This window comes from Suillus discolor, assembly GCF_016758755.1.
Source record: "Suillus discolor strain FC423 chromosome Unknown F5147scaffold_64, whole genome shotgun sequence".
Taxonomy (NCBI): domain Eukaryota; kingdom Fungi; phylum Basidiomycota; class Agaricomycetes; order Boletales; family Suillaceae; genus Suillus; species Suillus discolor.
The window spans coordinates 205,071-220,207 of record NW_024541311.1 but is presented as its reverse complement, the minus strand read 5'-3'; the positions used below and the strand labels follow the sequence as shown (position 1 = coordinate 220,207).

The following is a 15,137-nucleotide window of genomic DNA, read 5'->3' as shown; positions in this document are numbered from 1 at the left end:
TAAAAGCATGTATTATGACTTATGACGGGTGCAGCAACAGTGCGACAAGGACCACATGTGCTAGTGACGAGTATACAGTGTTGGCCACGATGTGTGCGAGTAGCAACGGCCATACTAGTATGGACCAGGCGCTGCTTGCAATTTTCGTTTGCTAAACATGAAGTTAATACGTGAAACGAGCAAGCAGTCTTCGAAAAATACTTTACATTACCTTTGCAAAAAAAAACGAAATAGAACACAAGAAAGACGACTTCTTCTGCAGCCTGAATGTCGCATTTACGAAACGCTTCGATTACCATAGATGAGACAGGGTACAAAGTACTTAGCCATAGCTTTGTGCATATTGCCAAGAAATTCCTATGCGTTGTGCATGTGCTTTCCCCTTGGACCTTGCAAATACGAGAGGACTTGAGTGTAGGTTCTAATTGGTTTTCGTTCATTCTTCACATATAATCTGGAGTCCAAGAAAGAACAGAACTCGCCCGAAGTTTCAAGGTTCGAATTCAAGGTACTGACGAAGAAATCCTGAATGAGATAAGCGCTTAATGAGATCGACTATTAGAAGCGGTTGATTTAAGATAATGGAAGGAATTCCTGTAACGGATGGAATCTAATGATGTGCCCAGCTGTCTGCAGAAAAAAAAATGCTAATCCCGTCCAGCTGTTTCCACTTTACATCCTGCTTAGCATCCATGCGTATGCACCCTTGCCATATGCGGACACAAATCATCCCCATCTTCGTATATGCCGGCGTCCTGATGTACGCAAGCGTGTGTTAAACAAAAATGATGAGCTCCACAGCATCTAGCAAGCACATACCGAATACTCGCAGGTCACCTTAGTGCCCAACTTAGAATTAGTGTAACTGCCAGCTCATCAGTCACTTTGGTTGACGAAGATGTGAGGGTGTGACGTACGTGCAAAGTGTGTACCCGTTGGTCTCAACAGTGCTGTTGGCTAGCGTGTAAAGCGCCACACCATCGACTTCCAAAGTATTATCACATGCTGAACATGACGCGTTGGCACCAGCGAGGAAGGCGAATAGCGCAGTGATGGCGAAACGGGAAGTGAACATTATGGAACTTGTTGCAGTGAGGGAGGTCAAGCCATTAGTATGCAGGTATTTTATAGGCTGAAATTACAGGGGCCGTCACAATTTACGAGACTTCCGCTTCGCCTTAGCTTCAGACGCGCACGTAACCTCAAGGCAGAAGGCCCAAGGTTAAAGTTCGGTACTTGAGCGAAAAGAATCAGAACCCCCAAAAATAAAGAAGTGTGGAATCACTCTCACAAAATCGAGGTCGCAAGAGTAAGACCGAGGGCTACTAGATGCAGCCCCATGTCATAGGCTATGTAGCACAAAAAAAGGTTGAACTGCAGTGCGGGAAGGGGATTGTTTACACTTCGTAGCCGGTTTTCCCGCCATGTACTACTATGCAGACTGTTGAATAAAAGAAAGAGAGTCATTCCTTCCATGAACGTTGCATGAACTTGAGCGCTTGAATTTGAGCGCTTGAGCTTTGTAGGGTATGTCAGTCAATTAAACTCGTTTCATCGATGACAGAGTATTAATGTAAGTTATCGAAACGTTAACGTTGCATATCAGTCAGGCGAAGTCGATTCAACATTAATACTTACGTAAAATGTGGGCGAAGGGTGAAAACATACCATAATATCAACATTCTCCCGGCGTCCGGAAATTGATAACACTTCCATGCTTTACTTGAGCTCATTATCACGACATTTTCCTCGAGAATATCAATTGACACGTACTCACGAAAAAACCTCTCGCGAGAGAATGGATGGCCTTCGATTCTGGAAACAATCATCTGTTCGACAGCTATCCAACAACCGTCGTGTATTCGAACATGAGTCCGCGCGACAATGATTAGCAGATCTACATAACTTGAAACGGCTAGTAAAGTTTGCAAGCTTTGATGATAGTTTGCCAAGTTCTTACTAAGTGCTCACTGATACCAATAGAGTTGCAGCGTGAGCTTGTCATTTGAATGTGACTGAAGTTCCTCGTAGGCTAGCTTTGTTATTGCCTTTTGCTTCGCATTCGGTGACCTGTCCCCATTCTCACTGTTAAGCATAATGAGCATCTAGATTTAAATTTGACCACTGCTGACCATTCCTATAGACCATCTCTTCTATGAGAGTTCAAGTTTAGGCCTCATCGATGCATCCTTAAAAAGCTTAACTTCCGAGCACATCACGCTCAGCTTCTGGCCAACTCCGGCGAGGGAACTGCCATAACTATAATTGCACTTCAGGCAAAACACGTATGAAGAAAATTCTGGACGCAGACGAAATCTACTGATATAGCCAACTTTCTGCAGACCAATATCGCTCCTCTCGTCTGGCCAAACTCCATCACATCCTGCTTAGCATCCATAGTCATCCTTCCTTGAAATTTTTGGGCACTTCTCATCCCCACTCTTTAACTCGCCGCCATCCTGATGACCATCCAACGTGTCAAACGAGAACGATGAGCTGCTCAGCATCCAGAAATCACGTACCGTATACTCGCAAGTCACCACGTCGCCCATCTTATCCACGTAGCTACCGGACCATCAGTCACTTGTCTTGATAAAGATATGAGTGTAACTTACCTGCACTCTGTGAACCCGTTTTCGGTCTTCACATAGCTAGTGACTAGTTCGTAGATCGCTATACCGTCGACATCCAACGATTGTGGACACGTTGCGCATCCAGCGTTGGCACCAGCGAGGAAGGTGAGCAGCATAAGGACAGTGATACGGGAAGTGAACATCATGGAGTTTGCAGTGAGTAATGCAAAGCCATAGCGTGCAGGTATTTTATAGACAGATACTCGCAAATTTCACTTCTCCTCGGGTCATTAGGTGTTGCTTCGCTTCTACTGATAAATTCAACTCAAAAGAAGTCGAGTTGAATGACATAGTAAGTCATTGAAAGCCTGTTCTGAACAAGCTACATTTCAAAGTTGCACTCCCACCGCGTAGCTCAGCATGATGGTGTTGGAAAATGCTCGTCTTAGTTTACATTTTACTAGTACGTGTAGTAGTACTGTTCGGAGGAGTCACTCATCAGCAAAAGACTCATGATTTTCGCTTGTCAGAAAGAAGTTTGATGCTGACGGCGGTGAGCTTACGGTGTTGGTGATCTCGGAGCAACGCGATTGGCGGAACGGACTTATCCCGTATGTACTAATAGTAGTACTTACTTGAACAAAAACACAAACATACTGTGGGAAGAGACGTTATTTGGCTGTTATAAGTTATATTTTGACTCATGTCGTACCATCGGTTACGGTCTGCGATTGAGCTCCATTTCGTGAGTCTCAACTCAGACAGAGTAGCGGGATGTCTTCGGTGAATCCTTCTAGGGCAATGAAGCTTGAATTCCCAATCAGATAATTGATCATCGTGTCAGCATCGGAAGTCCGACATCGTAAGGCCATTTAAACAGATGAATTTCAGAAGATCTTGCGACTCGCGGCGCTTTTCGTTAGTATCGTAATGTGATCAACAACTCCGCAGTCCGGTTATTTGGTCAACCAGTCACATCTCCAGTACTCGTCCACATCCAACGGCTTCGTTGATACTTGGTATTTTCGATCGTGCAGACAGTTTTTAATGAACAGCGGCAGGTGAAAATCAGCAACAATGGCTGGTGAGGAAGTTTAAAGGCAATCCTAGTTAACGGCTAGACGGGTGCTACCCGATGCCTGGGCAGTACTATGCACCAATTACTGGCGTGCTGGATATAAATCCGCATAGAGGATAACCTGAAAAGAAAATGCATCGAGTGAGTATAAGCCATTTAAATGTAGCATCACACCGCGAGCGGAATATGCAAAATAAGGCAGACGCCCGATTCAACACAAATGACCACGCTCCCTCTGGTTTTCAAGTTTTGTTCCTGTCGAGCCTGTGATATTGTAGGATAATATTGTCGTTTTCGCTAAATTGTTTGTAGATGATGTGTGCATACGACTACATGGGTTCATGTACGATAATTTTTTGGATCAAACCTGTTCCGAGTCGTCCTATCTCGTCCAGAACAGCCTGTCGATTTAACATGACAAGATCCTTGTCCTTCGCTTTATCCTCCTATCAAATGTTGGTTTAGATGCAGATGGTTCGATGGGACCGACATACCTTGGCTAATGGCTTGCTCGAGAAACCTGCTAGTGCACGGAAGGGACGGGGTGCTCCCAAACTCGGAAGCCAAATTGCTCCAATGCGATCACCTCCAAAGGGATCAGCAAAGAATTTTAGTGTATCTGCGTACGTGCTCTGGATAGGAAGAGTTGTTAAGGGAGCCCTCCATTCATATGTGAGACACACCTGCAGATCGGCGAGAAACAGTGGAAGAGGATCAAATCCTGGGCGAGGCATCGACTCCGTTATGCCCAAATGAGCGTCTCTAGTCCAAACACTCGACTCCGCGTTGATGTTTTGGTGGTACCTTGGTAAAACTGTAGGGTTTAATTGGATAACAATATCGTAGTCATCGGTGGAATGTAAGAAGAGGCTCTAAAGGACGACGTCAGCTATGTCATCACATGTAAGTCTGTCAATCAACCTTGATATCCAATTCCGTCTCTGCGTTACGAAGTGCTTTGCTGGCCTCCCTAGCAAATGCGCGAAGACGGTGGACAGCAATTGCATCCGGGCCATTTGACGTCCACATTTCAGGTGCCGTTGCCGGGGGATCATCATCATACAATGTAAGACAAAGTGGCTCCTTCCAATCCCAATCTGTTAAGAATTCTAAAACGAGGGAGAAACCACGTTCTTTACTATGAGGCACAGCAGCAGCGCTCTCTGTCGATGTCTGCTTTCCACCAACGAATGGTAGTGCACAAATGATTTCAATAGCCTCCTCTGAGACGTGGGTTTGCAAAAGCCAATGTGCAGCAAGCCAGCGCTTGACAAGGCGGACGGTGCCGGAGTATGCGCTGTACTTGTGGCAAAGATTGACGATGGCACGATGGTGTCGTGGGGCATGAATAAATCGCCGCGTGTAGAGTTCCTGGGCGAGCTTGGCTTCGCGTTGTTCCCGCGCGTTATATTTTTGGTCGCTGGGACTGACAAACATCTTGCCGGGGTCAATGATTCGATCAAGCAAAGTTGCCTCTCGATCGTGCCAAATGAACGCAGAGAATGACCAGCCTTCAGCAGTGAATATTTCTAGTGCAGCGTATCCTTGGAATGGATTTGAGCTACCGCCAGTAGCAATTGACGCCTTGAGTCCGGGGTTTGAAGACATAAGTGATTGGGCGATAGTTTCAAAGAAAGCAAGCTTGATTTTCTGAATTGCTTTTAAGTCATCCGGCCACTTGGATGACTTCTCGAATTCGAGGATGATGGGGATGGTGGGGAGAAAACGTAGGGACTCCGGTAATTCTGCTGAAACCGAGGCAGGGATTGGTAGTGGAGCAAATGTTGAGGTATACCGCAGGTATTCAGATATTGGGCTGACGTTCAGCAGTGCCAGTGGTAGCTGCTCGTCCAGTGCTTTCAGGCTCCTGACGACACCATCGAATGCTGTTAATGCAGCCTTGCACCCACCTGTAGCCCGATGTAGACGACGAACATCATCCGGCAATTGGAGTATGTTGTCGAATGGTGTCTGCAACGTCCTCACATATTTAGCAGAAAGGCCAAAATGGAGTTGCAGCAAATGTCGGACGATAGAAACCGGTATATGTGCACGCTCATCGGACGTCGTAACCTCCCAAACCACACTCTCCGTAATACGACCGTCCTTGAATCGACGAAGCTCAGCACGACTGCCCCATAGATACCGGAACTCCTTTGCAACATTTGAGTCTTGGTCTTCCGCAGAAGGTCCGTGGTCAACAAGACGGAAAGCATGGGCAGGATCATAGATAAGCCCAATGTGAATTATGGACGTGCTGGGGCTTTCTGCGGAGGATATGGGGCGGTAAGGGGTAACAGGTTGGAGGATGGCTATCGCTTGGGTGCGATTGCCAAGACCTCGGCGCAGGAGGGATGAAATAGAGGCCAGGAGGGCTGCATCAGAGGACCCATGTTCTATGACAGTCGAAGTAGACTGGTTTCTCGAAGCTTGCGACAAATTCACTCTGAAAACGGTTAAGCGTGGAATCCACAAACAGAAAGAAAACACTTGCCTGATCACCGCATCAAAGCGAGAGGAAGTTTTGAACCGACTTTTCAGGAAACAGTCAGCAAACGTGTCAGACGATGCACCAGGGTTGCTTAATTGCTCTAGTGTCTCTTTAGCATCGTGACTTAGCTTGATGATTGACAGTCAGCGGTAAGGGTTTACAGATGCTGGCAGCGAAGCTTACCAAGTCAAGTGAGGTAAGAGGAACATCAGACAAAAAGTTGATAGTAGATGTTGCATCTACGAATATGGCTAGGTGGTGGGTAATGTACTCCTCTGGAGGGCACTAGAAAGAAATATCATGCGCAAGTTCCATGTCCGTATACAGAGACGTACCCTGTGTCCATTAGTCGTCTTTGTGAACACCGGAGTCTCGCCGAACTTGTGCTTTGCTAAACTCCCTATCAGCTAATATAATAAAAAGGGAGAATGAAGGGCTTACCAAGAAAATCAAGCGCAGCTTTGAACAATTGATAAGAGCTCAATCCCTTTCCAAGTGGCTTCCTCAAATTTGCGCTCCCGCTCTTTGTGCCAATAAGTTCATCGCCCAAACTCAAATAGCGCAGTAGCCCGGCCCAAAACGAGCCTTTTCTCTCGAAGCCTCTCACACATAATTCACCATCGCTATAACCTCGCTGGTTAGCCCACACTCTTAAAAGGGTATAAGCATCATGAAAGGCTGGCAGTGCATTTTTGAGTTCATGAGTGGACATGAGCGCTTCTTTTGCACATGTGGAAAGAAGGATGGTGTTGTTGTAGATGGGAGTAGGGAAATTTGGTGGAGACGAGGACGAAGGTACGCGGACATTCGAATGTGAGGGCAAGAGCCTTGACGACGATAACGGACTCGATGACGAAAGGACAGGAATAACATGAACTTCAGTATGACTTTTGGAAAAATCATAAGATGCGCTCCCTTGCAATAATGTCAGTTATATTTCCGTTATTGAATGAAGTATTATACCATTCCGTGACCTAAGAACCAACGTGGTGAGGCGAGGGTCTCCGAGCGCAGATGAGTAAAAGGTGTCCACGTCGAAAGCGGTTGAAATAGATTGAGCTAAAATAGCGAGGTAATAGGACTTCTTGTGGAAGAAGCGCCCATCGAGGTAATCTTTCTCTTGAAAAAGAGCCTGCCATACATCGTTCAGTGGTAAGGAAGACGATTGAGCAAACATCGCACCTCGGGCATCTCCATAGACAGGTCAACGCTAAACCGACTGCCACTCTGCTTTTTCACCGCGATTCCGTTTCCCCAACTTCCAACAACACAGATTTCCCTTGGAGGCTCGAATGCAACTTTCCACTTGACATCTGGAGACGGGAGAGGGAACACAGATGGAACTGCGACACCTTGCTTAGCAAGGGCTTTTATAGCTGCCAAAGGATTCCAAGGTGCAATAGAAGGAATAGAGATGCAGTGGGCGCGTAGAGCAAAAAGAAAGTGATCGAGCTGTTGTCGACCAGACTCTTTAGGTCGGACATTGGGAAGGAGTGCATCAATCTGAAAAAAGGTAAGCTCGATGAGTCGTCACTAAAATAATCTAGCCAAACCTGAAGCTTGAATGAACCAGACTGATAGAGATCAGCTGCATCCTTGATATCTCTTAATTCATGACCAGTCAGAGGTTCTATGGATATCACATAGGTCAGACTGTGTTTACTATGAAGTGAAACATACCTTCTCTGCCATGGCGATTGGTATTTTCGGACTCGACTTGGTTCATTGCACCGGCATGTATTAGCGTGATCGTCACGGTAGAGACCTTGCAAGGCCAGCTTAAGTGCAGCTGCTTGTCAGTAAGTACGATCGCAAATTGCAATGAAAAAAGCTAGTATCACGTGACCATTTGAGGGGTTGGCAATGCAAAACAAGCAAGTTTGCCGCGTGCTCTCGTTCTTTCACTTTCTCTATGGACGGACTACAAGGCCCTCAAATTGAAGCATTACAACAGCTACAAAGTATCCTTGGTCCACATGACACGGAATTTGTGGTCAGCGTACTTGAAAGTGTTTCATGGGATGTTCAAGTGAGTATTGACTTATAGTCTGTGATGTTTTGCGGTTGATCGCGGGCCCGCAGAAAGCCACAGACCTACTATTCGATAATGAAACTCCCAAACTTATAGCACCAACACAGGCCATTCCAATGGAACAGTTGGAGCTAGATGACAGTGAAGACTCGTCACCCACAATCCGACACTCTCACCGTGGTCAAGGTGTACGAACATTCAATTTTCTAGCTGTCTATGGACAATTGACACCCCTTGCAGAGCCCGCGGTCAAATTGGAGTTTCTTATGGTCTTTACTAACTGTTCCATTGCACCTTGTGTCGGGAGTTTTGCGCTTCGTGTTTAATGTTCTCCGCATACCAATACCGTCCCTACCATTCATGACTACAAATTCCTATCATTCTCACCGCCCCACCTCTCCTGATTCACGCAGCATTACCCAGAGGTGGGTGCAACAACTCGAGGAAGAAACAGGTGCATGTTCTGCAAAACGTACCATGACGAACGCGGTCACGACAGGATTCGAGGCAGGCCCATCAACTGCAAGACGTCATACATATCCACCTGCGGCTTCGGATGATAATCAGAAAATTCTACCTGACTTTTTTGATGGTACCTATGAAGAGGTTCTTGATATTTGTCAGAGAGAAGGGCGCATAGCATGCGTTGTCCTCGTGAGCGCCGAGCACGATGATGATGCAGATTTTAAGAGGTACGTCATGTTCACCTGTACACGATGTACGATGTGTCATATTGTTCTCTGGGCACAGGTCTACCCTTACCGACGCAGCTTTCGTCAAGATCTTGCTGGATAATGATTTCATTGTCTGGGGTGGGGACATCCGGGACAAAGCTGCATGGGATGGTATGTTCCATTTAATTTATCTTCTACAATGATAAAGCCTTGTCCAGCCTCGCAGAAATTGCAAGCAACTACGTATCCCTTTGTGGCTTTCCTCGCGCTTCAGCCTAGGCGCCATGGCGCTCCTTCTGGTGCTTCCCCGGTTGTCACCACCCTATCACGTCACCAGGGTCGCGCAGCCACAACTGCTTCGGTATTGATCGACCATCTCAATACGCAGCTACTTCCACGTGTAACACCGTTCCTTGTACGATTCAAGACAATGTTACAGGACCGTGACCGTGATCGGCGTATACGTGAGGAGCAGGATCGCGCATTCAGGGAGACGGCTCGTAGAGATCGTGAGGCCATCGAGATGAGAGTGCGACAAGAGAAAGAGGAGGAGGAACGTGTACGACAGCATGCAGAGGACGTAAAAAGAAAGCAGGAAGATTCAGCGAGGCAGAAGCACCAAGCCGGAATACGTATGGAGTGGAGGAAGTTCATGCGCAACCGTCTCCTGTTACCCGAGGCGCGCGGCTTGAGACTGGCCGTCAAATTGCCCGGCAATGGACGAGTTGTCCGCAGTTTTCCTCCGTCGGCGACCCTTACCGCCCTCTATGCCTTTGTTGATTCGCAACTTATCCCGTCCACTTCTCGTCCAGAAGATGACCCTTCGCAAGCACCGGAGGGAGTTGTCAATGATATCCCACAGCTTGATTCTTATATTCAGAGCAGGACGGCAGGACACGCGTGGTGGGGCTTTACACTTGCTTCAGCCTACCCCCGGAGGGAATTTAGGTGGAAGGCGAATGTGTCTTTGACAGAGACAGGATTGAGAGATGGAGAGCAAATTGTCATGGAATTAATCACCGGACATGAGTCCTCTAATGGTCATATCTCTGACGACGAGTACGAGTCAGAAAGCGACTAGATCCCTTGTCATAATGCATTTGTTGTTGTTATTTATGGATGGACATATGGAATAGATACAACGAGGTCCAGGCATTGATAGAGAACAAGGTGCTGTGGTCATTGACTGAGTATTGTGCGCACAAATGATTCGTAATTCACGTTTCCGTCGCTGAATTGAGTAGTCAGCTACGTATGCCGGCAAATAGAGATTGGTTGCTTACGGGCCGATCTGAACACCCTTGAGCAATTCATCGACCTCCTCGTCTGACATCTTCTCGCCAAGTTGCGTCAGCACATATCTCAGTTCTCCAGCCCCAATAAAACCATTCCCTTCTTTATCAAACACCTGGAATCCTCGGATGAACTCCTCTACATAACGATCAACGGATTGTGATGCTACAACGAACAATGTGAAACATACCAGGTGTTCCTGCAGGCTTGAAACCATCTGGTCTATTGAGGATCGTCAAAAATGTCTTGTAGTCAACTGCCCCAAAGTAAATTACCATAGCACCAATATCAATCAAAAGTAGCCAACTGACCTTCTCGTGGTGCATTCGCGATGATCTCGGTCACTTCAGCCTGGGTTGGGTTCTGTCCAAGGGCACGGAGGAGATCGCCCAATGTTTCTCGTGGAACAGCGCCTGTACCCTTCTTGTCAAAGAGCGCGAAGGCTTCCTTATACTCTGTTAAGCGGTCAGTCTGCGATATACTAGCTAGATAGCACGGAACAGCGGACCTGCATTATCACTCTGTAAGAATCAGTTAAAGTTGGCGCATATAGATGTTTGAACGCGAGACTCACCATGGCTGCTCTGTCGATGCCATCAAACGTTTTGGGTTCATCAGTACAATGAATGATACTTACATAATCATCGAGTTTTATAAGTTATCTGGTGTTTGCAACACGATTTCATCGACACGGAAGACATGAAGACACTTTTCTTTTCATTTGAGTTATGCCGAAAGCCTACTTCTTGAACTTTTAACAGTCATATGTACATGCTGCCCTCACCAACCTCCGCAAGGTTCTGCCTCTTTTTTGACAAACCAAACGCACTCCCTGCAGGTGTACTTCTGAGTGCCCAAGTACCGGATGGTTTCGCGCCAACTACCCCAAACAACTTTTCGTTCACTTCCACCATCATTTCAACAGACCATGCTTGATCTCCTGACGGTCGTGAAAGTCTACTAGTTAATAGTTTGGATGGCGCGGCGCGAGGTATCTCTGGTGACGGAAGAAGTAAAATCACTGCATTACTTTGATAGGACGAAGATAGGGTGCGTATGTTCATCGCAGACATGAATGCCGCCGATATCGACTGGAGAATATTTGGAGGCGCAAAATTTTGGAAGGGATCCTGGAAATAGTTCGGTCAGAAGATCACTTGATATGAATGACATGCATACCAAGGATGTGTTCCGTAGAGACAAATAGCGAACGGGCGCTTCATGCACAGGCAAGGGCTCTGATGAAATGTAGCTTTGTATGGGATACATATCGAGGATGGAAATGCTGAAACGTTGAAACGGTCAGGTTTGTTCACAACCACAGATAGAGCACTCACGCGGATGGTTGGAGGTGATCCAGGATATCATTCACATACTTGTTCATGGACCATAACGGCAACGTCGTAGTAGCCTCGGACACCAGTACAACCGTACGGGTTGATGAGGGTTTAAAAAGAAATCCCACCTGTAACACTTGATCTTTGTCCGCTCATTGAAGAGCATAGAGCATGCGCTAACCTGAATATTGTTGACGAATATTGCACCCTGCTGTTCCCCTAGGTCTGCGCCATCAGCCCAAAAATTTCCTGCAGGACCTGATGCGATGACAAGGGGACAGCCAGTGGTAAATTGACCCTTGACTTTTATTTTCACAATCGGAACATGGTCAGCTCGTTGGGTAGTTAGTGGGTTGTATTCATCCTCGTCATCGGACTCGATGGCGTAACGTGGCGGAAGGGCATCGGCCAAAGGATCAATTTCCTACAATCCAGATCAATCACGGATGCGTCTTTGCTGAAGAAACTCACCATGTTTCAAGGTTGCGGACAAGATATCGAATGCGTAGGATGACGCGTTCTGCTAAGAAGCGTAGTAGTCGAACAAGGTTTACGGGTCCGACAGTCTGGGCGTAGCTATTATTGACTAACATGAATAGCCGCTGGCTCGGTGTCAATGGTGTCCACGCCGTGCAGCACTGACGCACGCTCTGATCCTGTCTCAGGTTTGCTTTCCTACTTTTCACGGATTGGTTGACATTCAAAATGCTTCTAGACATCAATACAAATAAAAGTTACTGGAAATACGACGGCTACATTGCTCTCCCTGGCAGTGATAATACAGGCTGTACAGCATAAAACACAACGACCGAAGGTCATCGCTTGTTGGTATACATCTAGCAGTACACTGGGAAAGGGATAATAGGCGGGCTGTCATCGGTGTTTTCCAGGTTTGCGAATCGCCTATATCATCATTAGATGATATTACGTGAAAGCTGTAAGAACAACACACCGGAATTGAACCATGTTGACCTTCTTCATGTGTTAGTAGATGAATGATGTCGGATACGGAAAACGTACAGATGCCTTAAATACAACAAATATGTGCGTCTCGTCATGAGTGTCAAGAGATTCACATTCTCCACATAGGTCTTTCGCGCAATACGCGCAACGGTACCATGCTCCTTGAATACGCTCCATACAGCGATCGCAGAGCGCTGTGGAGTGAACTAAATGATAGAGATACTCTGTGAATCTTCAATGTGAGTTTGAAAGTTTATCAGCATAGTCGACAAACCTTGTGGATCTGCGTTGGGTGCGAGGCCGCCAACAGAACCTGCTGGGACCTTGTACCTACCAACGTGTCACTGAATAACCTCGATGGATTGTTACAATTCAAAGCTCACAATTTCGGAAGGAAACCAGACGGTGACTCGAGTTGTACATTAACAGGTCTCGGTATCTTGAAAAAAGAGTGCATTGGGTCATGGATGGTATATGACTTCTGCTCGCGGCCCGCATGATTGTCACTTAACATTCGTGATGAGAGCAGTGTAAGTGTGTAATTGCAATGCACATACCAAGCTGTATGCAGTGGGTGAAGAGGGGCATGTAGCACATTGATACCGTGTACCAATTATTGTCTGGAGAGTTGTCAGCCCTTCATGGGAGTATGATTGCAGGGACCAAACCTGGTTGCAGCCCTTGCAGGACAAGCGGTGGTTCAGTGACTCGCCATCGAGCGCACTTCGAGCATGTCTCGAGCCAACGACTGTCTGAGCATATGAAGAGTATACAGAGCCTGGTTTGGAGCGGGATGCAGTCAAAACATGTGCTGCGTCCCTGCCTGTCCATAAATGGATGGCACGGCGGCTGGCTGTTTGCACTTCTGTTGTTTCAAGTGGATAGGGAATCTTGAAAAAATGAGCAGAGTGTTCGACCTGAGAAAGATAACAAATACTTTTATCATAATATGCGAGGATTTGTGCCCCTCGTCCGAGGAGTCCAAGTTGCCTGGAAGTCCTGCAGATTCGCAATTGGAGCAAATGTCGATGGAGTCGCAGATCGCGCAGTGGAATCGGGCACCAAGAATATCTTGTAAACAACTGAAATCCATCAGGTAGTACTGTAATCATGTCGCCATAGGCCACCTACTGTGCACACTTGACGCCGGGATGTTTCATAGCTACAAAGATAGCAGTGAGAGAGGACAGACAACTGTTGCTTAAAAGACTCACAACGTTCCTCATTATTGTCGTTTCACATTATCACCCCGTCATGAGGCTGTGCAGCACCGTGACTGGCGCACTTGTCCTTACATAGCGGTCGTCGTTTTTACTTTTGGAGCTAATACAGGCTGTACAGCATAAAACCCAACGACCGAAGGTCATCGCTTGTTATTAATAAGACGCGGTCGTGACGCGCCGTCGGCTGTGATACATCTTGGTCCTTCAAGTTTATGCCATCTCACACCCTCATTGTTTACTAAATATGATTGTTATCTCAAATGATCCTACTTGGTGGCCGTCCATCAATTCGTATCGTCTTATAAGCTATTTTACAGGTTCGTGGAGGACAGCCGAATGTTGACGCTGCCGATATCTTGATCTAACCTTGACTACGGTTTTCCAGTTGCTTCCTTTGTTGTAGTGATGTATGATTGGGGTGAGCATGATAACACTGAAGAATGCGTGGTTGCCTATACATATTTCCAGCACTTACATTTGGACAGGAGGTATGTTGATGCTAGTATGACTGGAACAGCCATCTCGCTAAGAATGATTTTATAGGTTGAACTGGTCTGGGTGAGTACAGTCTCACGTCAGAGGAATACACTTAAAAATACACTTAATTCCAGAGGCAACGCTGGTCCCTAATGACAGTTCTGTATATCAGTGTGTGTAGCTTGTCTGTCACGGTTGTCATGTTGTGCTGACTTGAAAGTATCCTAGATTCGCTATCTTGGAATAATATCTACTGTGTATGTTTGGAAGGCTCATCACTGTTCGTGTAGTGCTAATGATTTCACAATCAGCTTGTACATGATATGTATGTCTTTTTACGTTTGATATCTTTACTTCTTCTGACCGGCGGCATACAGGCGGTGTTCCGACGATCTCGGCGACAGATACAGTCAGTCTTCTGCACCAATTTCTGCTATTTCTCTCAAATTAACCGCAGCGCCCTGTAGAAGCGAGTGTGATTCTCTACTAACTTGGTTCGCTAATGACTGTCACTATAGATGTAAGTCTGTTTAGAGTGTGTGCTACAAGGCTGGCCGCTAACTAAATTTGTCAGGCTTTATTATGTACGTCGTATGGGATTGGATGGGTTTTGTGGTATTTGCAATGCTGTGGGGTGAGCTTGGCATTTGCAAGGCCTCGGTGATATTGACTAGACTAAAACAAGTCATCATCATCACTCGGTTACATGCCATGTATCAAGGATCCAGAAAAATCCAGATTTTTCTTACTGTCACTTTCCTAGTTGTCAATATTTTCAACGGAGTGGTCGGTATACTGTTGATGATGCATTCTTCAGGGAGTACGTTTAATTTTGGACGACCAAAAAATGTGCATTTTTATAATGATGAATACCAGATGAACGTATTCTCTCTGGCACCTATCAGTGCTCGACTAGCAGTCCAGAAAATGCTATATTTCTGGATTCCATTTCTTGGGTACTCGCCACTGTGTGGGAAGTCCTCGCACTGTGTCTCG

At 46.4% G+C, this 15,137-nt stretch overlaps 7 protein-coding genes across 7 annotated transcripts; 1 reads left to right on the top strand and 6 right to left on the bottom strand.

Annotated features, from left to right (window-relative positions):
• Window positions 1-524: 524 nt before the first annotated feature.
• Window positions 525-1,225, bottom strand: F5147DRAFT_366650 (uncharacterized protein). Its single transcript, XM_041429403.1, has 3 exons — window positions 918-1,225; window positions 820-865; window positions 525-755 (listed from the first exon to the last, which is right to left on the bottom strand). The coding sequence occupies exons 1-3, from the start codon at window positions 1,073-1,075 to the stop codon at window positions 684-686; spliced, it is 276 nt and encodes a 91-aa protein (XP_041288663.1). The 5' UTR covers window positions 1,076-1,225; the 3' UTR covers window positions 525-683.
• An 806-nt stretch (window positions 1,226-2,031) lies between these two features.
• Window positions 2,032-2,817, bottom strand: F5147DRAFT_714844 (uncharacterized protein). Its single transcript, XM_041438504.1, has 4 exons — window positions 2,616-2,817; window positions 2,523-2,565; window positions 2,133-2,459; window positions 2,032-2,070 (listed from the first exon to the last, which is right to left on the bottom strand). The coding sequence occupies exons 1-3, from the start codon at window positions 2,777-2,779 to the stop codon at window positions 2,388-2,390; spliced, it is 279 nt and encodes a 92-aa protein (XP_041288662.1). The 5' UTR covers window positions 2,780-2,817; the 3' UTR covers window positions 2,032-2,070; window positions 2,133-2,387.
• Window positions 2,818-3,898: 1,081 nt separating this feature from the next.
• Window positions 3,899-7,932, bottom strand: F5147DRAFT_714840 (Nrap protein). Its single transcript, XM_041438503.1, has 12 exons — window positions 7,823-7,932; window positions 7,696-7,772; window positions 7,325-7,645; window positions 7,106-7,274; window positions 6,584-7,057; window positions 6,478-6,533; window positions 6,326-6,427; window positions 6,146-6,270; window positions 4,573-6,097; window positions 4,335-4,523; window positions 4,146-4,283; window positions 3,899-4,097 (listed from the first exon to the last, which is right to left on the bottom strand). The coding sequence occupies exons 1-12, from the start codon at window positions 7,866-7,868 to the stop codon at window positions 3,981-3,983; spliced, it is 3,339 nt and encodes a 1,112-aa protein (XP_041288661.1). The 5' UTR covers window positions 7,869-7,932; the 3' UTR covers window positions 3,899-3,980.
• Window positions 7,933-8,036: 104 nt separating this feature from the next.
• On the top strand, window positions 8,037-10,004 carry F5147DRAFT_366602 (uncharacterized protein). The gene is made up of 5 exons (XM_041429402.1): window positions 8,037-8,171; window positions 8,225-8,362; window positions 8,415-8,866; window positions 8,925-9,019; window positions 9,067-10,004. Exons 1-5 carry the CDS (start codon window positions 8,055-8,057, stop codon window positions 9,927-9,929), a joined length of 1,665 nt encoding a protein of 554 aa, XP_041288660.1. The 5' UTR covers window positions 8,037-8,054; the 3' UTR covers window positions 9,930-10,004.
• Window positions 10,005-10,027: 23 nt separating this feature from the next.
• Window positions 10,028-10,718, bottom strand: F5147DRAFT_747445 (uncharacterized protein; the record flags this gene model as incomplete). The annotated part of the gene is made up of 5 exons (XM_041439951.1): window positions 10,028-10,079; window positions 10,132-10,279; window positions 10,332-10,397; window positions 10,453-10,594; window positions 10,716-10,718. The coding sequence occupies 5 exons, from the start codon at window positions 10,716-10,718 to the stop codon at window positions 10,028-10,030; spliced, it is 411 nt and encodes a 136-aa protein (XP_041288659.1).
• A 119-nt stretch (window positions 10,719-10,837) lies between these two features.
• On the bottom strand, window positions 10,838-12,098 carry F5147DRAFT_714836 (uncharacterized protein). The gene is made up of 5 exons (XM_041438502.1): window positions 11,950-12,098; window positions 11,660-11,902; window positions 11,479-11,606; window positions 11,321-11,426; window positions 10,838-11,271 (listed from the first exon to the last, which is right to left on the bottom strand). The coding sequence occupies exons 1-5, from the start codon at window positions 11,950-11,952 to the stop codon at window positions 10,903-10,905; spliced, it is 849 nt and encodes a 282-aa protein (XP_041288658.1). The 5' UTR covers window positions 11,953-12,098; the 3' UTR covers window positions 10,838-10,902.
• A 216-nt stretch (window positions 12,099-12,314) lies between these two features.
• On the bottom strand, window positions 12,315-13,788 carry F5147DRAFT_641153 (uncharacterized protein; the record flags this gene model as incomplete). The annotated part of the gene is made up of 8 exons (XM_041433052.1): window positions 13,573-13,788; window positions 13,379-13,523; window positions 13,110-13,331; window positions 12,999-13,061; window positions 12,825-12,925; window positions 12,716-12,771; window positions 12,488-12,665; window positions 12,315-12,381 (listed from the first exon to the last, which is right to left on the bottom strand). Exons 1-8 carry the CDS (start codon window positions 13,665-13,667, stop codon window positions 12,315-12,317), a joined length of 927 nt encoding a protein of 308 aa, XP_041288657.1. The 5' UTR covers window positions 13,668-13,788.
• Window positions 13,789-15,137: the final 1,349 nt, after the last annotated feature.